We start from the raw sequence: 18,539 nt of genomic DNA, 5'->3' as shown, positions 1-18,539 counted from the left end.
TTTAAACAAAAGCACTGCATGTACTTATGGTATTGTCCATCACACGCTAGTTAATGTCGATGCAGCATAGCTGGATAAAAATAGCTCCATTTTGTAGCTGTAAACATTTAGATTAAGTGGCAGGCAAGATGTTGTATCAGTTCTTAGATCTCCCCTCCTCCCCCCAAAAGCTTGCCGTTTAGTGCACGTTTTATTCAGGACATAGTATTCCAGATTTTTTAAAAAGTCTAGAAATAAAGTTTTACAAACAATGGACTAAAACAATGCATGAGAAGATTTAGTCATGGCAATTCCACTGGAGCTTTATTGCCTCTGTTGGTAATGAGAGGGTTTGGTAAGAAGTTACATTGAACTTACAGAGATATGCAGATGATGTTCTTTACTAAATAGAATCTTGATCTTAAGTGTTTTATATCAGGGCACGTCTAATCTTGTACATTTTTAATGTATAAAAACAGATTACACATTTTAAGTTTTTAACCCATTTTTTTTGACATTTGGCAAAATGAAACTGATCCATTAAGGGGAAATCATCATCAAATTGAGGACGTAAGCACTTATGAATTAAAGCAATCCAAGTAGGTAACTGTTTGAATTCTTTAAAAAAAAACAAAAAAAAACCACCCACACGCATATATAAAGGAAGAACACATGGCCACATGTCTGAGCACTTTTCAATACAAAATATTTCCTGTAACCAGGCATTTATCCTTAGAATAACCACACTGTTAAATCAAGCTTGTTTCCAACTAGAGTCATTTGTTGCGTTAAATTCTAAGATGCCATTACAGCATGAATAACCTTAACTTTTCTGCTACATAATTATCCAAAGCTTTATGTAATGTATTTTTGTTTTATAATTACACAGTAATTATAAGTGTGTAGTACCAAACTGATGACAACACTATTTGTTGAAAAGGTCTCGCATTCATAAGGAATATTCTTTAAAAACACCATGGCATTATGCCACTAACCAATATCAGATTTTTGTGAAGGTCATATCTGTATTGGGATAAAAGCTAATTAGAGCTCATCTCAAAACACAGCATACTTGAACTAATCAATCTGAAACTGTACCAAAACCCTTAAGACAGAAAACAGCACGCATATATACCTTGTAAAGTTTTCATAATTCAAGTCCCCCATTGATATTTACACAAAATTGAAAAAGGAAATACTGAAAGCAGCAAAACAAAAATCACACACATTTTTGGCATAGCCAATTCCAGTAGCTGGCGTAGAAATTTGCAACGCATTTTGTAGAACTGTATTCTTGAAATAAATGCATGAATGGGATTTATTAAAAGGGCACTGCTATGAGGGGAAGCCTACCTTTCAGTCAACTTCAAAGCACAGAAGGTAAAAGTTTTAGCAGTTTAATACTTAAATTCTTCCTAAAATCTTTTTAGCATCTGCATAAAAGTGTACTGCTGTTTTAGTGCAAGTTCCACTTACTAATTTCAACAGTAATTACGACCTTAACATGGGACTGGCTGGAGTATTCAAATAAGTACCCTATTCCTAATAATTACTATAATAATTTTTTTAGACATCCTAGTTTAACATTTTCTAGCTTGTTTTACAGAAGTTTTTATTTCAAGAAAACAATAGCCTCTTCTTCATAAGTCAGCAACTGAAGAGTGAAAAAGCATTTTCAGGATGAAAGAAATTCAAGGGCTCCTGTAATGTTAAAAAGCACACAACAAGATAAAATCCAGCTTTGAAGTGAAATCAGTTCTAATTTAGTTATGTGCAGTGAGACAAATAGAAGTAGTAGTGATCAACAAAATAATGTAAGGAAACAAAAGAAGCCAGTGTAGTATTTTGCATCTGATCTATGCTTGTTTGAGAAAGTTTTACTTTTAATATCTGTAATTGGCAACCACAATGACCTGTAAAAATCCCAACAAAGTAAGTAACTGAGAAAATGGGCTTTGTCCATAAAGGCAGTACCTATATGTTGTAAAAATGTAACTTAAATGGCCTGTGATAATCACTTCAAAAACTCAGATTCGTATCAGATTTGCCACCCTCTTATAAAGCAGGTTCATTTGTTATTTCATACCGCAACCATCAAAACCCATGTCTGAATTTAAAATACTGTATTGTGTACAAAACATAAGACACAAATTCAGTATACTGTTCAAGTTTTAGATTTCCACACCACCTTCCTGGACAGACAGATAAGCATTTCAAAACTGTAATGAAATTGGATTAGATAATAATCTAGAGAATATTAGATTCTGTTATGCACGTAGCGTGTCTCAATGAAGCTCACTGGAGGCTGACTATAATATTAAACCAGGGGTGCTATAAGTGCACAGTAGTTGTGTAGTACTTCAACTCCTTTCAAAGATGGGTGACATACAATAAAACCTTTCATATAGGCACCTAGATTTCCCAGTATCAACATTCTTGTTTTTGTTGGTTGTTTTTACAATTGTTTTAATCAGATACTCAAAACTCATTTAGACAATACCTGTAATCTGCCATGAAAGAAAAAAAAAAATCGAACCCAGTACACTTAAATATATCACTCTTATAGGAAGTGCTATCAGTATAGTCTTTGCAACTAGCCCAAAGTGTATATTTAAGGAATTAAAAAAAAAAACCATTTGTGATGTTGATCTGTATAATGCAGATGCCAGACAACGGTTGTCTCATGAAGACAGCATTGTGCTTTATGCGAAACCAGAAATCTCAAAATAATCATCATAAAGCTTCTAAGACTTATGGGAGAGTAAACAAAGGTGGTCCACAAAAATATGATGAAATCCACTATGCTGGAATTATAACTGGCAAAGGTGGTTCAGACTAGAAGAGAAGCCCAAACCACCATTAGATGAATGAATGATATGGTCCAAGATGTATCCTTAAAGGTTTGTCTCAACCCTCAACCCTTATGGTGAGGATTGATCTTCAGTTCAGTCCAGCCAGCAGAAATTGACTGTGCAATTTTCCGTTGTATTTATTTGTACAGTCTATGTACATTCTAGAAGGGTCCTTTAGTGCTACACTGTCGTACTTTTTGTCCCAGCAATTTGAGGGCGTGCAAATTCCACAAAGTCATCAATAAGAACTGGCCATGCTCCTGAAAGGAAAGAACAAGCAAGAGCACATAAGAAATCAGGTGAACAAATCCCATTTCTTCCAATGTAGAGCTATTCGGTTTAAAAAAGCCTCTTTAAATCAAAATAGATTCTTGACGATTTATCTTTTCTGTTTAAAGTTTTAAATAAATAATCTTCATTTCATTCTGTTTCTTGAGATTTAATATCTGGTTAAGATTTTTTTCCTCAACTAAGACCTCTCCCATACCAACACACAAATTAAACACACCCAATTTTTCAGGTATCATGACATAACAATCATCCTTTTTTTTTTTTAAACCAAGAAAAGCTGGAAAAAAAACTCCTTTCAGAGCCAATTAGGGTGATTAGATAGCAAATGTGAAAAATCGGGATAGGGGGTGGGGGGTAATCGGAGCCTATATAAGAAAAAGACCCAAAAATCAGGACGGTCCCTATAAAATCGGGATATCTGGTCACCCTAGAGCCAATCAACATGATAATTGGCCCGAGAGGGGTGAGAGTACGACAGCACAATCTCCACAGCGCTCATCTCACCTGGCTAACCTAAATGGGAACCAAAACTCAAATCTGGGTCTCCAGCTAACAGCACAAGAGCACCAAAATAATTAGAGCTCACAATAGGATTTCATATTAATGTCATGTTCGTATGTTGACATCAGCGTGTCATCACATTTCAAACAAAAAATTTGCTGCTACTCAGACAGTGTAGGGGATGGGTCTTGAAGAAAACCTTGCAGATTAAATGAATTTACCTGATGAAAATACGGTGCACTCAGTGATTATCCAATTCTAAATACTACCCTCTTCATATGTTTTTCATTCTGTGTGTTCCCACCTTCACTTAAATATAAGGTCTGAAATGCTGACAAATCAGTAACTGGTGGCTAAAGAACATAAAACTGTTCCTCTGCTGAGGAACAGCAGAAGCAGACAAGCCATGCAAGGAGATGGGGGGAGGGGGGAAAGAAGAGGGGCATCATTAGTTGATTTGTTGGAGGAAGCAAGAACTGGGTGGGTACATTTATTTTTATTTATGTGTGGCAGAGTTGGAGACAATTTGTTTTATGCGGGGAAGAGCTGACTTTTTGGGAGCAGGAGAGGAGTGAAGATGTTTAAAAAAAAAAAAAAAGTAATCTCCTGGCTTTGGGGAAGTGACAGCACAAGTATTTTTCTCCTGTGCTAGTAGGCTTAGTCCTCATCAGCTATGTGGCAGACAACTTCTTCGAACCCCAGAAAAAGTCACATGCTGTTCTGCAGACATTCTGATTGCCAGTCACTAGTCAGATATGCTACCCCAGCGACACACTGCTAAATGTACTAACATGCACACACACACACACACACACACACAGAAACTGAGAAAACAAAATGTAAATATTACCTTCCTCATCATAATTAGACATATCATCTGCTATCATTGTACTGAAGTCTAAAAGAAGGTTCCAGGTATCCTTAGGTATTGATCTTTTATGATGTTCCTATTTGGGAAAAAAATCTGAGTTTAAAAACCATGAACAAAATTAATTTTAAAGTCTGAATATTCAATATTAAATCCCTGAATATATGCAAGTCACCCTCAACTAAGTTTTTACTGTATTTGCCAAAAACTGCAACCTCCATGCATCACAAAAGAACGCTCTGTCAAAATAAGTTATGTGATCTCTTCAAAGACTTAAATACACATGGATTCATCTTCCAAACTAAAAAAATCCCACAAACCTATTGCAGCCCAATTTATATTATAGAATAAGGTTTAAACTTACCAATAAAAATTTGTTCCACAAGTCTAGGAATTTAAATCTTCCATTAAGTACTAAATTCCAGTAGGCTATAGCCATTTCTAAATCTGCAATATTAAAAATATGTTACTCTTATAGATCTATTTGAAATATACATTTTCTCCACAGGTATTTTCACCAAGCCTGATTGGACTATAAACTAAACTAATGAAGGTGAAATAAAATTAACTCTCAATGCAAGAATGCTCTTAGGTTCTTTCCAAATTTTGTAAAAGGTAATTAAAACTGAGGAAACTGGTGGGTTTGTTTCAGATGAACTAACCCTTAGATTTAGGTCTGACCCCTGGGGCATACAAGATCTGAAAATGTATTTTAATTATTCAGGTTAAGAATTACTCTGCCCAAAGCATACAACAGATTTTTCAACTTTTTTTTGCTCTACACAAAGAGATACCATTGACTTCAATAAGAATTCCACATCATTTGCTGGATTAGGCTCCTTTAATCATATTTAATCAAATGCAATTCCCATAACCTAGTTTGCTATAATTTTATTTTTAGAGCAACTTTGTTACAGGTTTTAGAGTTGCAAAATGGTCTTGTCAAATTTTCAAATCGCTGAGCAGATTTCCTTTAGGATAAGCATCCCCGGAAAGACTATGTACATTAGGTGGTTGTCTTTATGATGGCCAATGTGGATTTCCTGCCCGTTTTAAGTCAATTTTTCAGGGTCACTTTCAATCTCTCTCTATTTTGAGTGGGCCTGTATTCCTCAAAGTTAGGAACAAATCAGGACTACTGAAGTATGTGCATGTACCCCAAACAACTTTAGTTTACATAATCAATTAAGAGAGAATAAACTCTTCAAATGAACATTCAAAAATCTCAATACCACCAAGAGAGAATCACTGTCAGCCTAACTGGATCCACCTTCCAAAGTGTCTGCATCCAGAAAGTCTTACATCTTCTGGAGCGTACCAATTTGTTTTGTCCATAACCAATCCATACTTTAAGAAGCAAAAAGCACAGGCACCCTGTTAGATTATTTTTTCAGACAAACCAATGCATTTTTTAAAGTAATATTGAAGACTTCTAGATTAAATATGTTTATCTGCCAATATGAGTTCCTATGCTGGTCACACCTGAAAATTCTTACTGACTTATTCCCAGTGCCAAAAGTCTCTCGCCCTTTCCCAATAACTTTAACAGTGCTCCTCTAACAAGTCTAATAGAGCAATCACCTCATCATAGCCCCTCCAGACAAATACAGAGTGAAATCGTGGCCCCACTGAAGTCAATGGGAGTTTTTCCAGTGACTTCATTTGGGTCCGGATTTCACCCAAAAAATTTAAATTCAGGGCTTCCAGAGGCAGATAAAAATTTTTATCTGATGTGTTTTGTGGATGGACACGATATGCCATTATATTTGAAAATACCAAGGATGCACTAAAACTTAAGAAATCTTATTAGGCTCTTAGCGGTCAGAAATTTGAGTCTGTCCCCACTTACTGGAGGACGTTTCAGATATTAAACTGATGCTCCACTTAAATCTTAGTTTAAAAGCTATTGGTGCCTTTCCAAGAAATACAGACTTAATGTTTGGCTGGTCACACTACTTGAGGGTAAGAAGTTAGAAAAAGTAAGTATTATGAATATGAAATGTAGTAGGCATACCAGATAGGTAAAAGCTGTCAAATTCCATGCACATTATAGTACATCTCTACCCCGATATAACGCCAAAACATCTTACCGCGTTATAGGTGAAATCACGTTATATCAAACTTGCTTTCATCGACCGGAGTGCACAGCCCCTCCCCCTCGGAGTGCTGCTTTACCGCGTTATATCCGAATTCGTGTTATATCAGGGTAGAGGTGTACTATACAAACAAACAGTAATGAGCTGCGCATTTCAATTTGCATCCATGAGAACCATATGTTATATTCCTGTGGCCAATCAAGGACCTTAAAACATAATTCTAATGAAAGGAGCAGCCTTCGTTATTCTTAAACCAAAGTAAAAATAAAACAACCAACCAAACTTTTGTTAAGATAAAGGTTAGGACATGCATAAGTAACTTCAGGGGAAGACATTCTAGGAAAATAATGGAAAGGACAACTGTTAAAAAAAAAAAAAAAAAAGTCAGGAAATTCAAACTTAGGAGTACATTTTAAAACCCACAAGAAATAGTATGGAAACAGAGGTAAGGTCTCCCTAATAATCGTAAATGTCAAAACAAAAATTCACTGCCCGTGATCTGTCCATGACTATATACTCCTGACTAAATGTTGGGTGCTCGGGGGAGAGGGGTAGTGGCCCGGGACCCCCACTGCTGCTAGACGGGGGGGGGGGGGGGGGGGGGAGGAGGAGGGGAAGGGGGAAGAGTTGGGGGGCTGGCAAGCTCCCTACCTGGCTCCGTGCGGCTCCCTGGAAGCAGCAACATGTCCCTCAGCTCCTAGGCAAAGGGATGGCATTGGGGGCTCTACGCGCTTCCCCCGCCCCTAGCACCGGCTCCGCAGCTCCCATTGGCCAGGAACTGCAGCCAATGGGAGCTGCAGGGGCAGCACCTGCGGGCCGAGGCAGTGTACAGAGCTGCCTGGCCATGCCTCTGCCTAGGAGCTGAGGGACGTTGCCACTTCCAGGAAGCCCCCACACCCCTGAGCACTGCCCGGAGCCCTCACCCCCTCCCGGAGCCCCCTCCCACACAAACTCCTGCTGCTGCTGGGGGAGGGGCAGAGGCACGGTGGCCCAAGACTGCCCCAGCAACGGCCGGTGCAGCTGGCCCACAGGCTGCCCGTGCTGCTCAGGCGGCCCCCGGGCCAGTGGCACCAGCTGCTGCAGAAGTCACGGAGGTCCTGGAAAGTCACAGAATCCGTGATAGACTCATAGCCTTACTTATAACTTAGTTAAATTTGGGCAGATTTTCACTGGGATATTCCTGACACAAAGGACAACCACCTCTGCCAAATGTTGAGTCCCTGCTCCAAAGCACAGGGGCACTAAAGTTTTTCAAAGAAAAGGTCACCAAATTTTAAACAAGGGGGAAACAATGTATTTTTTCCCCTAACCCTGTTCTCAGAAACAACTGAATGGTTTTGGGCTGAAAATTTCCAAAAATTCAGTCTGAGCCACACACTTAGCATAGAACATTTTAGCCAAAAGTTAAAGTTTGGAAAAGTTATAAGCAACTTATAGTAGTATCTTATATATGGGAAATGAATAGTAAGCACTGCCACCAGCCCTGCCTATAGTAAGAGGATGAAAATGGACAATAAAGAGTTTTAGATTTTACTGGCATGAGCGTTTAAAATGGCTGCAATACTCATGAATGTTGAAGTCACAAACAAATAATGCAAGTCAGTCCAAATAAGTGCAAATAATCAAATCTTTATACCACACTCCCATGTATTTTGTTTATGCCACTAATTTAAATCAAAAGCTTTTAGAAATATTATATATTTGTGGCATAAATTGAATACATGATGGGAGAGTTTTACTGACACTCATTTGGAGTGACCTGCACGATACACATCACACAGCACCTCAGAAAAATTGTTGGAAATAAATTAGATTCAATCAACAGCTAATCATCTAGGTTCTATGACAAACAAACAGTGAGCTCAAGCAGCAATTTATCAAAAACTTAAAATATGTTGTGAAGTGTTAAGTCAGCAAGAAAAGAAACTAATAGGCTTCTCCTCGTGTGAGAAATGTGGACAGAGGAAATCAGAGGTGTGGTCTAAGCGCAGAACTGGAAGTCAGAAACTTCCATGATATGCCCCCAGCTCTGACATGTGTGTTCTGAAGCTTTGAGGAAAATCACGACTTTCATGGCTCTATTTCAAAATTAATTATATAAGGCGATAGCTACCTCACAAGGATGTTACAGAGTATTAATCAGTTAACATTTGCAAAACTATTTGAAAATTGAAAATACTATATAAATACTAAACATCACCATGGTAATCAGAAGCTATTGTTAGGGTTCAGGTTGCAAAACTATTTCCATATTCTCTCTCTCAAACCCATATACTCTTCTGTAAAATTCACTGTTGAGGTTGAAACTTTCCATGTTCAACCCCAATTCTGCAAGTGACTCCACATGGGAGTAAGACTCAGCCTATACATCTATACAACAGTGTTACTTACATCAACAGGTCTGTGTGTAGTGAAAACCACTTATTCCACTCCAACTTAAAATACCCAGCCAGGCCTACTGAGAGTACAGGAAAGTTTGAAGATTGGCACAGACAGTGTCCTCATGTAGAACAGACATTGCTAATTTTTTTTAACAAAGATCGGTCCATGTGCAGATTGCAGATTTATCACATCCAGTAGAACATAAACAGTTTCACCATGCACAAATGTGAAGTACTGTGCACATTTGTTGGTTGAAGAAACTTCCACTGGGGAAATTAATAAAAGTTTGCAAGCTGCAAATAAAATAGCTGCATATTTTTCACTGCCCTAATTCCCCTCATTACATGAAAAAAATTAATGTCCATTGTTTAACATTAAACAGTTCAAATTACAGAAAATCAGGAAATATGAGTTGCTTTTGGAACCTTAATTGCACCGTACATATGGCCTGTTTCTATTCCTGACTTTCTGATTAAACGAGTAGCTACATTATAATGGCATAAAATGCATATAATAAAACAAAGGATGTGCATCCTGGCCCAGTTAATACTGCTGTTAAAAGTAAAGGAATGCAAAAGCTAGATTCTAGGATTCTGCATTAACAGTTATTTCATTTACCGTAATTAGTAACAAACTACACCTCCCCCCTGCCCCTCAATGACTTTTTCCTAGTGAGTAGTTCTTCCACTTCATTTGGACACTCGACGCTATGACTATCAAGGGGAAGCGCTGAGATAAAATTATAGAAACCATGATTTGTGTGTGTCATTGAGTTTTATATTCTGGAATTTGTCCTCATTTTGCAATCTTTCTCCAAAGAGAAAAACTATAGATCCAGCAGGCCCTGAATTGTGCTTAAGATCTTGACTGTAGATGCAATGAGATGAAAATCTAATCATGCCTGTTATGTGGAAATTACTTGGCAATACCTGAATTGTAGATTGCAAAGAAATTTACCTGTATTTTTGGTGCTTTGAGAGACTTTGTGCAAGTCTGTACCTATACACAAACTCACACTTACAGTTGAAATTTAGGCTATTGCTCATGGTTGCAAATTCTAGAAGTTTTAATTATATTTTTAGTATGAAATCATAACATGTTCACTTTAATGGGAATTTTGCACACACTGTACTCTGAAGGGAAGAATGCACCCTCATATGTTAAATTGAAACATTCAGTTCATAAGGCCGCAGGAAATCTCTGTGAATTTGAAAATCTGGTATTGACCTTCAAGTTAGTTCTGACATCTATATTTTACCACAGTGAAGTATATTTTTATCCCATGGCTAGTTTAACTGGATCACAATAATAGTTTCACTTACTACAGTAAGTATTAGAGACAGTTTCTAGTAACTATATCACAAGTGTTTACAATTAAGAATACATACCTAAACCTTTCTGTCCAGGATTCTTTGCAAAGTTGAAAGTAAACTGATAAAAATCCTTAAATCTTCCTGGCTCTTTTAATTCTTGTTCCATTTTAGGAATCTGGGCCTTTAGTTTTTCTATGCTGTCACATCTGTATTTTAAAAAGCAAGTTTTTCTGTGTATTATTCATTTTATCAAAATGACACGCTAAATTTATTTTTAAAACCTTATCTACTATGGACAATCCTTAGTTGCTTTAATACAGAAGGATTATGCAAACTAATTTCAGCAAGTCCGTAACAAGTCTGTTTATGAAACAATTTCAGCTGCTTTTTAAAAAAATGTTTTTTCACACTGGCATTTGAAGAAGCTGGTTGATAATCAGATATATGTAATCTAGAATAATTAAAAGTCTGTCAGAATGTTCTTAGAAAAGAAAAACTAGAGCTCTGATGCAGGGCAAAGGAATTACATTCTTAGATAAATGGCCCCAAACATTTTGGCCTTTGGGCCAAATCCTTCTTTTATTCACTCGTTTTGTTGTAGCCAATGGGACTAGTCACATGTTTAAAACAAGCAGCATTTTGCCCTTTATTTGGGTTCGCTTATAACTTCTGCCAAGTTTATAGAAGATGTATTTCTATATTTATAGAAGGCAGATACTAGACAAATTTTGAGAAGACATAATTCAGTTCTGAATTGCTAAAAGTGGACATATTTTCCTTTTAGTTCCAGCTTTCTCCAGTATGTTACACTGCTAAGTTTCTTTTACCTGTTGCATACTTACCCTAATTCTGTCATCCCATCCATAAATTCCAGCTTTGAGAACTCGCACTGTGTCGCAGCTCTGAATTTCCATGCAATGATCAGTACGCTAATACTGGCTGGGTCAAGTGCTAGGTCATCACAAAATTGCTGTATACCATCTATGCCAATTTTATTTTCATCTTGAGGATCTTTGGAATACAATAATAAAGATTAAAAACAAACAATCTTCCATGATTTTGAAGTAGTAAGTTCCTTCACACACGAACAAACACAAACAGATACATGCACAAAATCACCTCTGGAATAAGTCACATTAAAAGGGGATATTTAAGCACTTTTTAAAAATATACACTTCAGATTCAATTTGTAAGAAAACGTTAAGGCTCGTGGCTATTATTGGAACGAAAGCTCTGTACAGTGAAATCCTCTCTGTATCCACTGAACAGATACTATAGAGACAGTGTGCTGCGTTTTCATTTTTTATCGATTTTCACTGATAAATTACCAGGTTTTTTTATTAAAGGAGCTCAATTTTTACTGATTTACACCCATTTACTAATCAGTCTTTTTTCAGGTACTTATTTTTGTTAAAAAACAAAAGCTTTACACGATTGCTGTGTCTGTCAACTCTGAGACTGAAGCAGTTCCACAGTGTAAAAAAAACACAAAACACACATGGTGGAGGTTGGAAAAAAATCAAGCAATGTTAATATCGTACCATCACTGGCTCACAAGGACATGCTGCCCGCCTATTTCTTTGTGTCCATTTAGTGTGGCACTGATTTAAGCAATTAATCCTCTACAGATAAAGATATATAATGCCCCCTATCCACCCGGATACCTCCTTTAGTGCCAATCTCCTTACGGGTTTGGATAAATGGGCTTCTGGATCCTCACACAGCCAGTCCTGCCCTTTCTGGGGCTAGCTCCCAAACGGCTTCATTCCCCTCCAGGGGGCTCCCAGGGACAGAATCTCACTCTCTATTGGTCAGGCTAACTCCTCTTCTCAGGCTTTTCTGTATCAATCACTTCACTCTGCCCCTTCCTCTTAGCAGGCACATCTGCAATTCTTCCCCAAACCAACAGGGTCCCCAGTTGTTCTAAACAGTCTCTCTCCTCTCTCCCTCTTGGTTCCCTAGAAGACTTTGAGTCTGCCCTTGGCTCCCCCTTGCTACCAGGAACAGTGTGCCTCTCCCTGAACTATCATCACACAGAGCCCCAGGAACCTAGGCAAGTTCCCTGGGGATTACAGATAGGTAAGGTAAAAAGGTAAATATGGGGCAAAAATGCAAATCTATGCCCGAATACCAACAAGAAAATCAGTGCTTAGAAATTTTCAATAAAAGTAAAGACGGGAGTGAAGAGGATGCATTGCACTGCAAGTAGTGCAGCATTGAGGTCAGTGCTCGCGCTGACAGAATAAAGGAGCATGTTGAAAGCAAGTGACACAAGAAGCTTAAAGAAGAAAGTGAGCTTCGGGATAAACAGTCAATATCAGGAGCTTTCATCAGAGCTTTAATGAAAGAGAGGACACAGCATGATTGTGCAAATGAATTTGTGTGTGCTCTTTGTTTCGCCGGACAACCACTGTTAACAGCAGAGGGGCCTATTGGTGACTGTGTGACAATACAGTCCAGCGGCAAAAACCCTTTCTAATGCCGACAACCTCACTTGTAAGTATCTGAAAGAAAATGACAATGCTTTGGTATCTAAACTGATGGAATGAATTGATGGAAATGGGGTGAGTAGTCTGATTTTTTACAAGTCTCCTGATGCTTTCGATCACATGCTTCTTGGCCTTTTGTTTTCATTTTTTTTATTTCAAAGCGAATAAACCTGCATTGTTTTGTGCTGATGTGACATGCATCCCTTCTGCTGCCAGCGGTTTTGTCAACATGTTTGAGATGTACCAACTAATTTGGGAAAATGTGGCCACAACTAACACAGATTCTACTTCCTACATGGCTAAATTTGCACAGGAGATTAAACTCAATCAGAAACAGGAGTTGCTATGTATTACCTGTCCTGCTAATCTGATTAATGTTGCATTGTCAGCAGCTACTGCTACAGAAGAAATGAAAGACATGAAATCTTGCATCATTGGATTCAGGGCTATTTTCAAGCATGGAACAAGTTGAAGGCTTTGTTTTACGCAATGCGAGACAAGTGCAGAGCCAGCTGCCGATTATCTACCCCTGTTGTGCCACATTGGTGGATGAGCTTGTGTTTTGCTGCCTGTCACGTAACTAACGTGAGGACTGTGCTAATGTGTCTCCTAGAACATCTTGATTTTGTTCGCTCTAAAGCAGAAACTCTGAAGAGACTGGCAAATAACCCAAACAACTGCCAGATTCTGTGCACAAAGGTAATGTTCATTGCTGAAAACTTGGTATCACTGTCATACAGAAAACACTGGAGTTTTCTCCAACTACTGCTAACGCATTTGCCAATACAAACGTTTATCAGATCCTGACAACTAAAATGTCATCTGAACTGAGCACAAAAGCTGCAGGAGAAACATACGACGAGAAAACCCAGCTGTTTCTGGAAATCCTTCCCAACCCAGAATATAAGAACTAAAATACATTCAAAACCTTCAACACAACGCTCAGCGAGAAATGGGAGACAACCATGGTCTGTAATCTGAATCCTGAAGTGTTTGGTGCTGAAGATTCTTCTTGGAATGTCATCCAGATGTTGGCACCCCTTCCTCAAGGTGAATTTTGTAGCAGACCCAACCGTTATGCCGAAGTGTTTCAATCATTTGCCACTAAAGGTAAAATTTCAAATCTGAAAAGGGAATTTACTACTTACATGAACTTGCCTAACCCTGACTATGTGAAACTGGATGTGCTGGCTTTTCGGAACAGTCATCAAGACACACTTCCCAATTTCTGCAAAGCGCCATGGAAAGCTTTGAGTGCACCCCTGGATCTAGTGATGCAGAGCACTGATTTTCAAAGTTGGACTACCTCCAAGACAGCAAGAGGCTCAACATGAGTGAGGATACTTTGAAAAAAATTATGCGAGCGCACCCAACCAGGATTTCTGGAAAAAACTACTAGCTCAGAGAGGCAAAATATACCTTTGTTCATTTAAAAAAAGTTTCAATTATACTGTAGTAAAATGTGTATCCTACAAATTTTTTTGTTTTTCTTTTTCCCCTCTGGATTTTTTAAATTTTTTATTTTTAACCCAATTTCACCCCCATTTTAATGTTAGGAAAATAAACACTGAAAAACTCCCATATATTTTTTTTACACAAATAAAAACTGAAAATGCAGAACACTAAGCATAGGCAAGAGCAGTGCAAGTGCCCTGTGGACGTGTGCGCTCACCCCTAGGGTGCCCTCCTGTTGCTCAGACACAGCATTGCAGGGGACTTTGCCTCTTGCCCTCCCCTCTGCTGGCTACTTTTCAGCTGCATTGACCACTCCCAACTCCTCCCTTCGGGTATTTTGTGGCTTGACCCTCTGACCAAGTCAGGTTAAAGTCTAGATCCCTTCTGGAGTAGCAAGAACAAGTCCAAATAAAGATTCGAACATGTCTTCAAATGAACAGGCCCTCCACCCACTTCAGGCTTCCCTATAGTTCCCTTGTTGTACCTGTCCTGTTAAGCTCTATTCCAGGGTTTCTCTCTGTCAGAGAGATCTGCCTTCTCTGGAGTCTCTCCAAAAATGAGCTCCCTCAGTGTACTTGTATGGCTTAGCTCTGCCTCCACTATCCTGGAGGCAATTAGTTACTCCCAAGATGCAAAGCATAACTAGCTGGATGCCCTCCCATGCCTGGCTGGGGACTTAACCCCTATCACCTACCCACTCCCCGCCCGAGGTAGTACCTGTCCGGGAACTCTGTACATGTTACTGTACTTGGCCTTGCAGTCATTCCAGCTCTTCTTCGAAGTCATGTATCCAGATGAACAGTGTTTTGGTTCATCTAGCACATCTTAAAGACTACTGGAAGGAATGTTATCTTGCACATGTATTTGCTGGGCTTCTTCAGCAGTGGCTAACCTACCCTGGAATTACTGAAACTGTGTTCTCTCCATGGCTCATCCAGCCTCCTGCATTGCCTGTGGCGTGGCAGATCAGAGTCCATGACCAGGGCAGCTTCTCCTGTCTCCTCACTCAGGACATCGATTCCCACAAATTTGCCCAATTCGATCTCTCCCCTGCACGGTCCTGCTCTTGACTCCCAGAGATTGAGGCCCCACTGTCACATGGTTCCATGATATACAGTGCAGCTACTTCTTTTCATATGCCAGTCTTGTCCAAACCAGTTCTTGCTCTGGTTTTACAGCCTCCTCTATTATTTTCTGTCATGATGCTTTCACCTCTTCCAGCTCCCAGTTTGTCTCATATAACTATGTTACCAGGGCTTGTAATTGCCTTGATGTCTCCATTCAGAGTCTCTCGATCAGCTCCCCCAGCCCATCGAGTCCTCACTCCTCATCCTTGCCGCTGGGCCACGCAGCCCAACACCCCACATCCGGGTGATAGTCATATTATGGTCAACAGATCCGAGCACTCCTCTTTCTCGTAATAGGGCGGGGAGATTTGGCCAGTCTCTACCTACAGTTATGGACCAGGAGAGGTATCTTACAATGCCGACACGCAGCTTGTTCCTCCAACCTTGTAGTTCTATCTCTACCTCTGCTGTCGGGTAGACCCATGTCTTCCAGGTACATGTGAAACTTTCACCGGCAAATGCTGATCTATTCTCACTATGAGGAGACTACTCCTCACTTTGTCTGCACCCAGACTTAATCGGTCCTCTCATTTCCTGTCCAGCCACTTCAGCAGTTACCTGGTAGGCTGAAGCGTGCCCTTTACTGAGTCTCAAGTCGCTTTCCATGACTGGGCAATCCTTTTGTATATCAGCCAGTTGGCCACACCAGAAACACAAAAACGGATTCTTCTGAGTGCCACTACCTCCTCCAGTTTCTTAAGTACAGAATTGTCTATGAATTTCTCTCTCCATGCGTCTCCCATGCCATCCCAGAGTCAGGGTTCTCTCACATTGCTTCCCTCAGAACGGTCCCTTTGACCTACACCTTTGTTTAGGTGGTTCAGCATTATCACCTTCCACGTAGGTCTCTGGACTCACCACGGCCTCATCGGCAGAAGTTGGCCAAAACTTCTAGAGTCAACTATGGATCCCCACAGACAAGATCCTTAGGAACTCTTCTAGAAGTATAAGGTCCATCACTTTGTCTAATGAGTTTGTGTCAGGCTGCAACCATTGTGTTGCCAGATCTCATAAATGTGCTGCCATTCTAGGATGCACCCTCGGGGGAAAGGCTCTGTCCTAAACTGGTGGCGGTACACTTCTGGGCCCAGACCCAGTTTATCCAGAATATCTTTTACAATTTTGTATGACTGTGCCTGCTGTCAGACAAAGCTTAGTAGGCCGCCTGAGTTTCTCCTGAGAAGAATGAGGCTACTGAAGAGGGGCTACTTGCTGTGGTCACTACCCTCTCAAATGTGTGCAAAAATCTCTCTCGATCAAAATCTGGGCCCAACTTTGCCAGGCCTAGTACTTGTCTGGCAGAATTCTCTTCTCCCAAAACCAGTCGGGTCCCTGGGGTCCACTTTTCTAGGCATTGCAGGAAATGTTCTTGCTGAGCCTGTCCAGCCTCTTGCTGTTGTTGCTGCCGTTGTAGTAGGTACAACAAAAGGGCATGCATCTGCTCCTATTGGGCCGCCAGCATGCGGACGATGTACTCCATCGTCCCAAAAGAAGAAAAGAGACTCTTAGTCTGTCCCTCTACACCGCGCCTTAAAGGAAGTTGGTATCCCACCCACCCCCTTTTTTTTTTTTTTTTCTTTCAGAGAGTGAGATTTCAAATCCTCCTCCTGGTATCATGTGTAAATGTGTGTCCCCACGTCTCGCGCATCCCCTCGTGTCTGAACATGGCATTGCAGGGAACTTTGCCTCTTGCACCCCCTCTCTGCTGGCCACTCCTGACTCCCCCTTAGGGTATTCTGTGGCTTGACCCTCTGGCCAAGTCACATAAAAATCTAGACCCCTTCTGGGGTAGTATAAAAAAGTCCAAATAAAGATTCACACAAGACCTCAAATTAATAGCCCTTCCACACCCTCAGGCTTCACTGTAGTTTCCTGGTTGTATCCAGCCTGTTAAGCCCTAGTCCAGGGCTTCTGTCAGAGATACCCGTCTCCTGCGTTCCCTGTAAGCTGCGCACTTGAGCGGCCGCCCAGGAGAGATTCAAATGCCACCCAGCTGATTAGCAGAGCATGCTCAGCCGGCAGAATGTGTTCAGGTGCTCCTCCCCCTACGTTGCTCCGTCCTGCAGCTGCTCCCAGGACCCTCCTGCTGGCTGTGCAGAGCAGAGGGAGGGGGGTGCTGATGTCAGGTGTTCCTCCCAACACATACTTGTATTATTCTTGTTGTTACTTCTTGGTACTTCCTGCAGTGCACATATATTCTCTGTAATTTTATTCTTTCGAAGTGTATTATTTTAGTGTTTTAACTGGTCTAAGCATAATTTTTATTTCTCTTACACTTAAATTTAATTCTTTGGTTAGTGAGTTCTAAAATGCCTAACCTGTCCTGGCTGGAGTAATTATCCCTACGGTAACTTTTTTAAAATATACATTATATCTAGGTTTTTTGTTTCTACTGGTGGCACACATCCGCACATAAAATTTATTCCGCACATGGATGGAAAAAATTTGCAGGAACACTGCCTGTCTCCTCTACAGTCTCTCCACAACTGAGCTCCCTCAGTCTACTTATACAACTTAGCTCAACTTCCTCTATCAAGGAGGCAATTAGTTACCCTCCAGGTTAATGTAGATAAGCTCTAACTCTAGGAAAATGAAGGTAGTTCACTCCTCAATGCACACTCAAGTTCTTGGCTAAGATTGCCAATGTGGGTGCCACTTCCAATGATGGATTTTGAGACAACCAAATTGGCTTCCCCATGAAACTACTTGTGCTGAATTGGACATAGTAACCTAGAAGGCAAAGACTTTGTTGCCTCATTAGCAACCCCAAATCATCCAGCCATGTGTCCTCTTTCCCCCCACAGTTCATAAAAAGTCAGTAGCTGGACTAGAAGAGAGGTCTTCACATTTCAAAAGGAGGTAATAACCCTCTACTAATGTAAGCCAGCAAAGACTTCAGGATAATTGTATGTGTATTACACAATGTTTATGCAAACAGCACACATCTTAAAACTAATAGAAAACGTAAAGATGACTAAGCAAATCTATTTTTTTTAAACTAAAACATGAAGTATTTTTTTAACTAGAATCTAATCTATCGCTGCAAACCCCCTCCACCTTACTTTGTTCATTATTCAGCCAAACATTCAACCGATGACATTTTCAGGTAGGCCACAGTGGGTGTTACCATCTCTTTCCTGCCCTTCTGTATTGGTCTCATAAAACTACAGGGTTGCTTTTAAAGTG

The 18,539-nt window shown here is 40.0% G+C and overlaps 1 protein-coding gene across 1 annotated transcript in view; it reads right to left on the bottom strand.

The window, feature by feature from the left end:
• Positions 1-276: 276 nt before the first annotated feature.
• DCUN1D1 (defective in cullin neddylation 1 domain containing 1) overlaps positions 277-18,539 on the bottom strand; it is a 34,372-nt gene continuing 16,109 nt past the window's right edge. Inside the window, exons 3-7 of the mRNA XM_005285985.4 lie at positions 11,125-11,293; positions 10,358-10,488; positions 4,856-4,938; positions 4,474-4,570; positions 277-3,091 (exon numbers count right to left, since the gene is read on the bottom strand). Coding sequence (XP_005286042.1) covers positions 3,012-3,091; positions 4,474-4,570; positions 4,856-4,938; positions 10,358-10,488; positions 11,125-11,293 — 560 coding nt within the window. The 3' untranslated portion in view covers positions 277-3,011. The remainder of the gene's footprint in view (positions 3,092-4,473; positions 4,571-4,855; positions 4,939-10,357; positions 10,489-11,124; positions 11,294-18,539) is intronic.

This window comes from Chrysemys picta, chromosome 9 (genome assembly GCF_011386835.1).
Source record: "Chrysemys picta bellii isolate R12L10 chromosome 9, ASM1138683v2, whole genome shotgun sequence".
In the NCBI taxonomy this organism is placed as follows: domain Eukaryota; kingdom Metazoa; phylum Chordata; order Testudines; family Emydidae; genus Chrysemys; species Chrysemys picta.
This window is presented reverse-complemented; position numbering and strand designations above follow the sequence as displayed.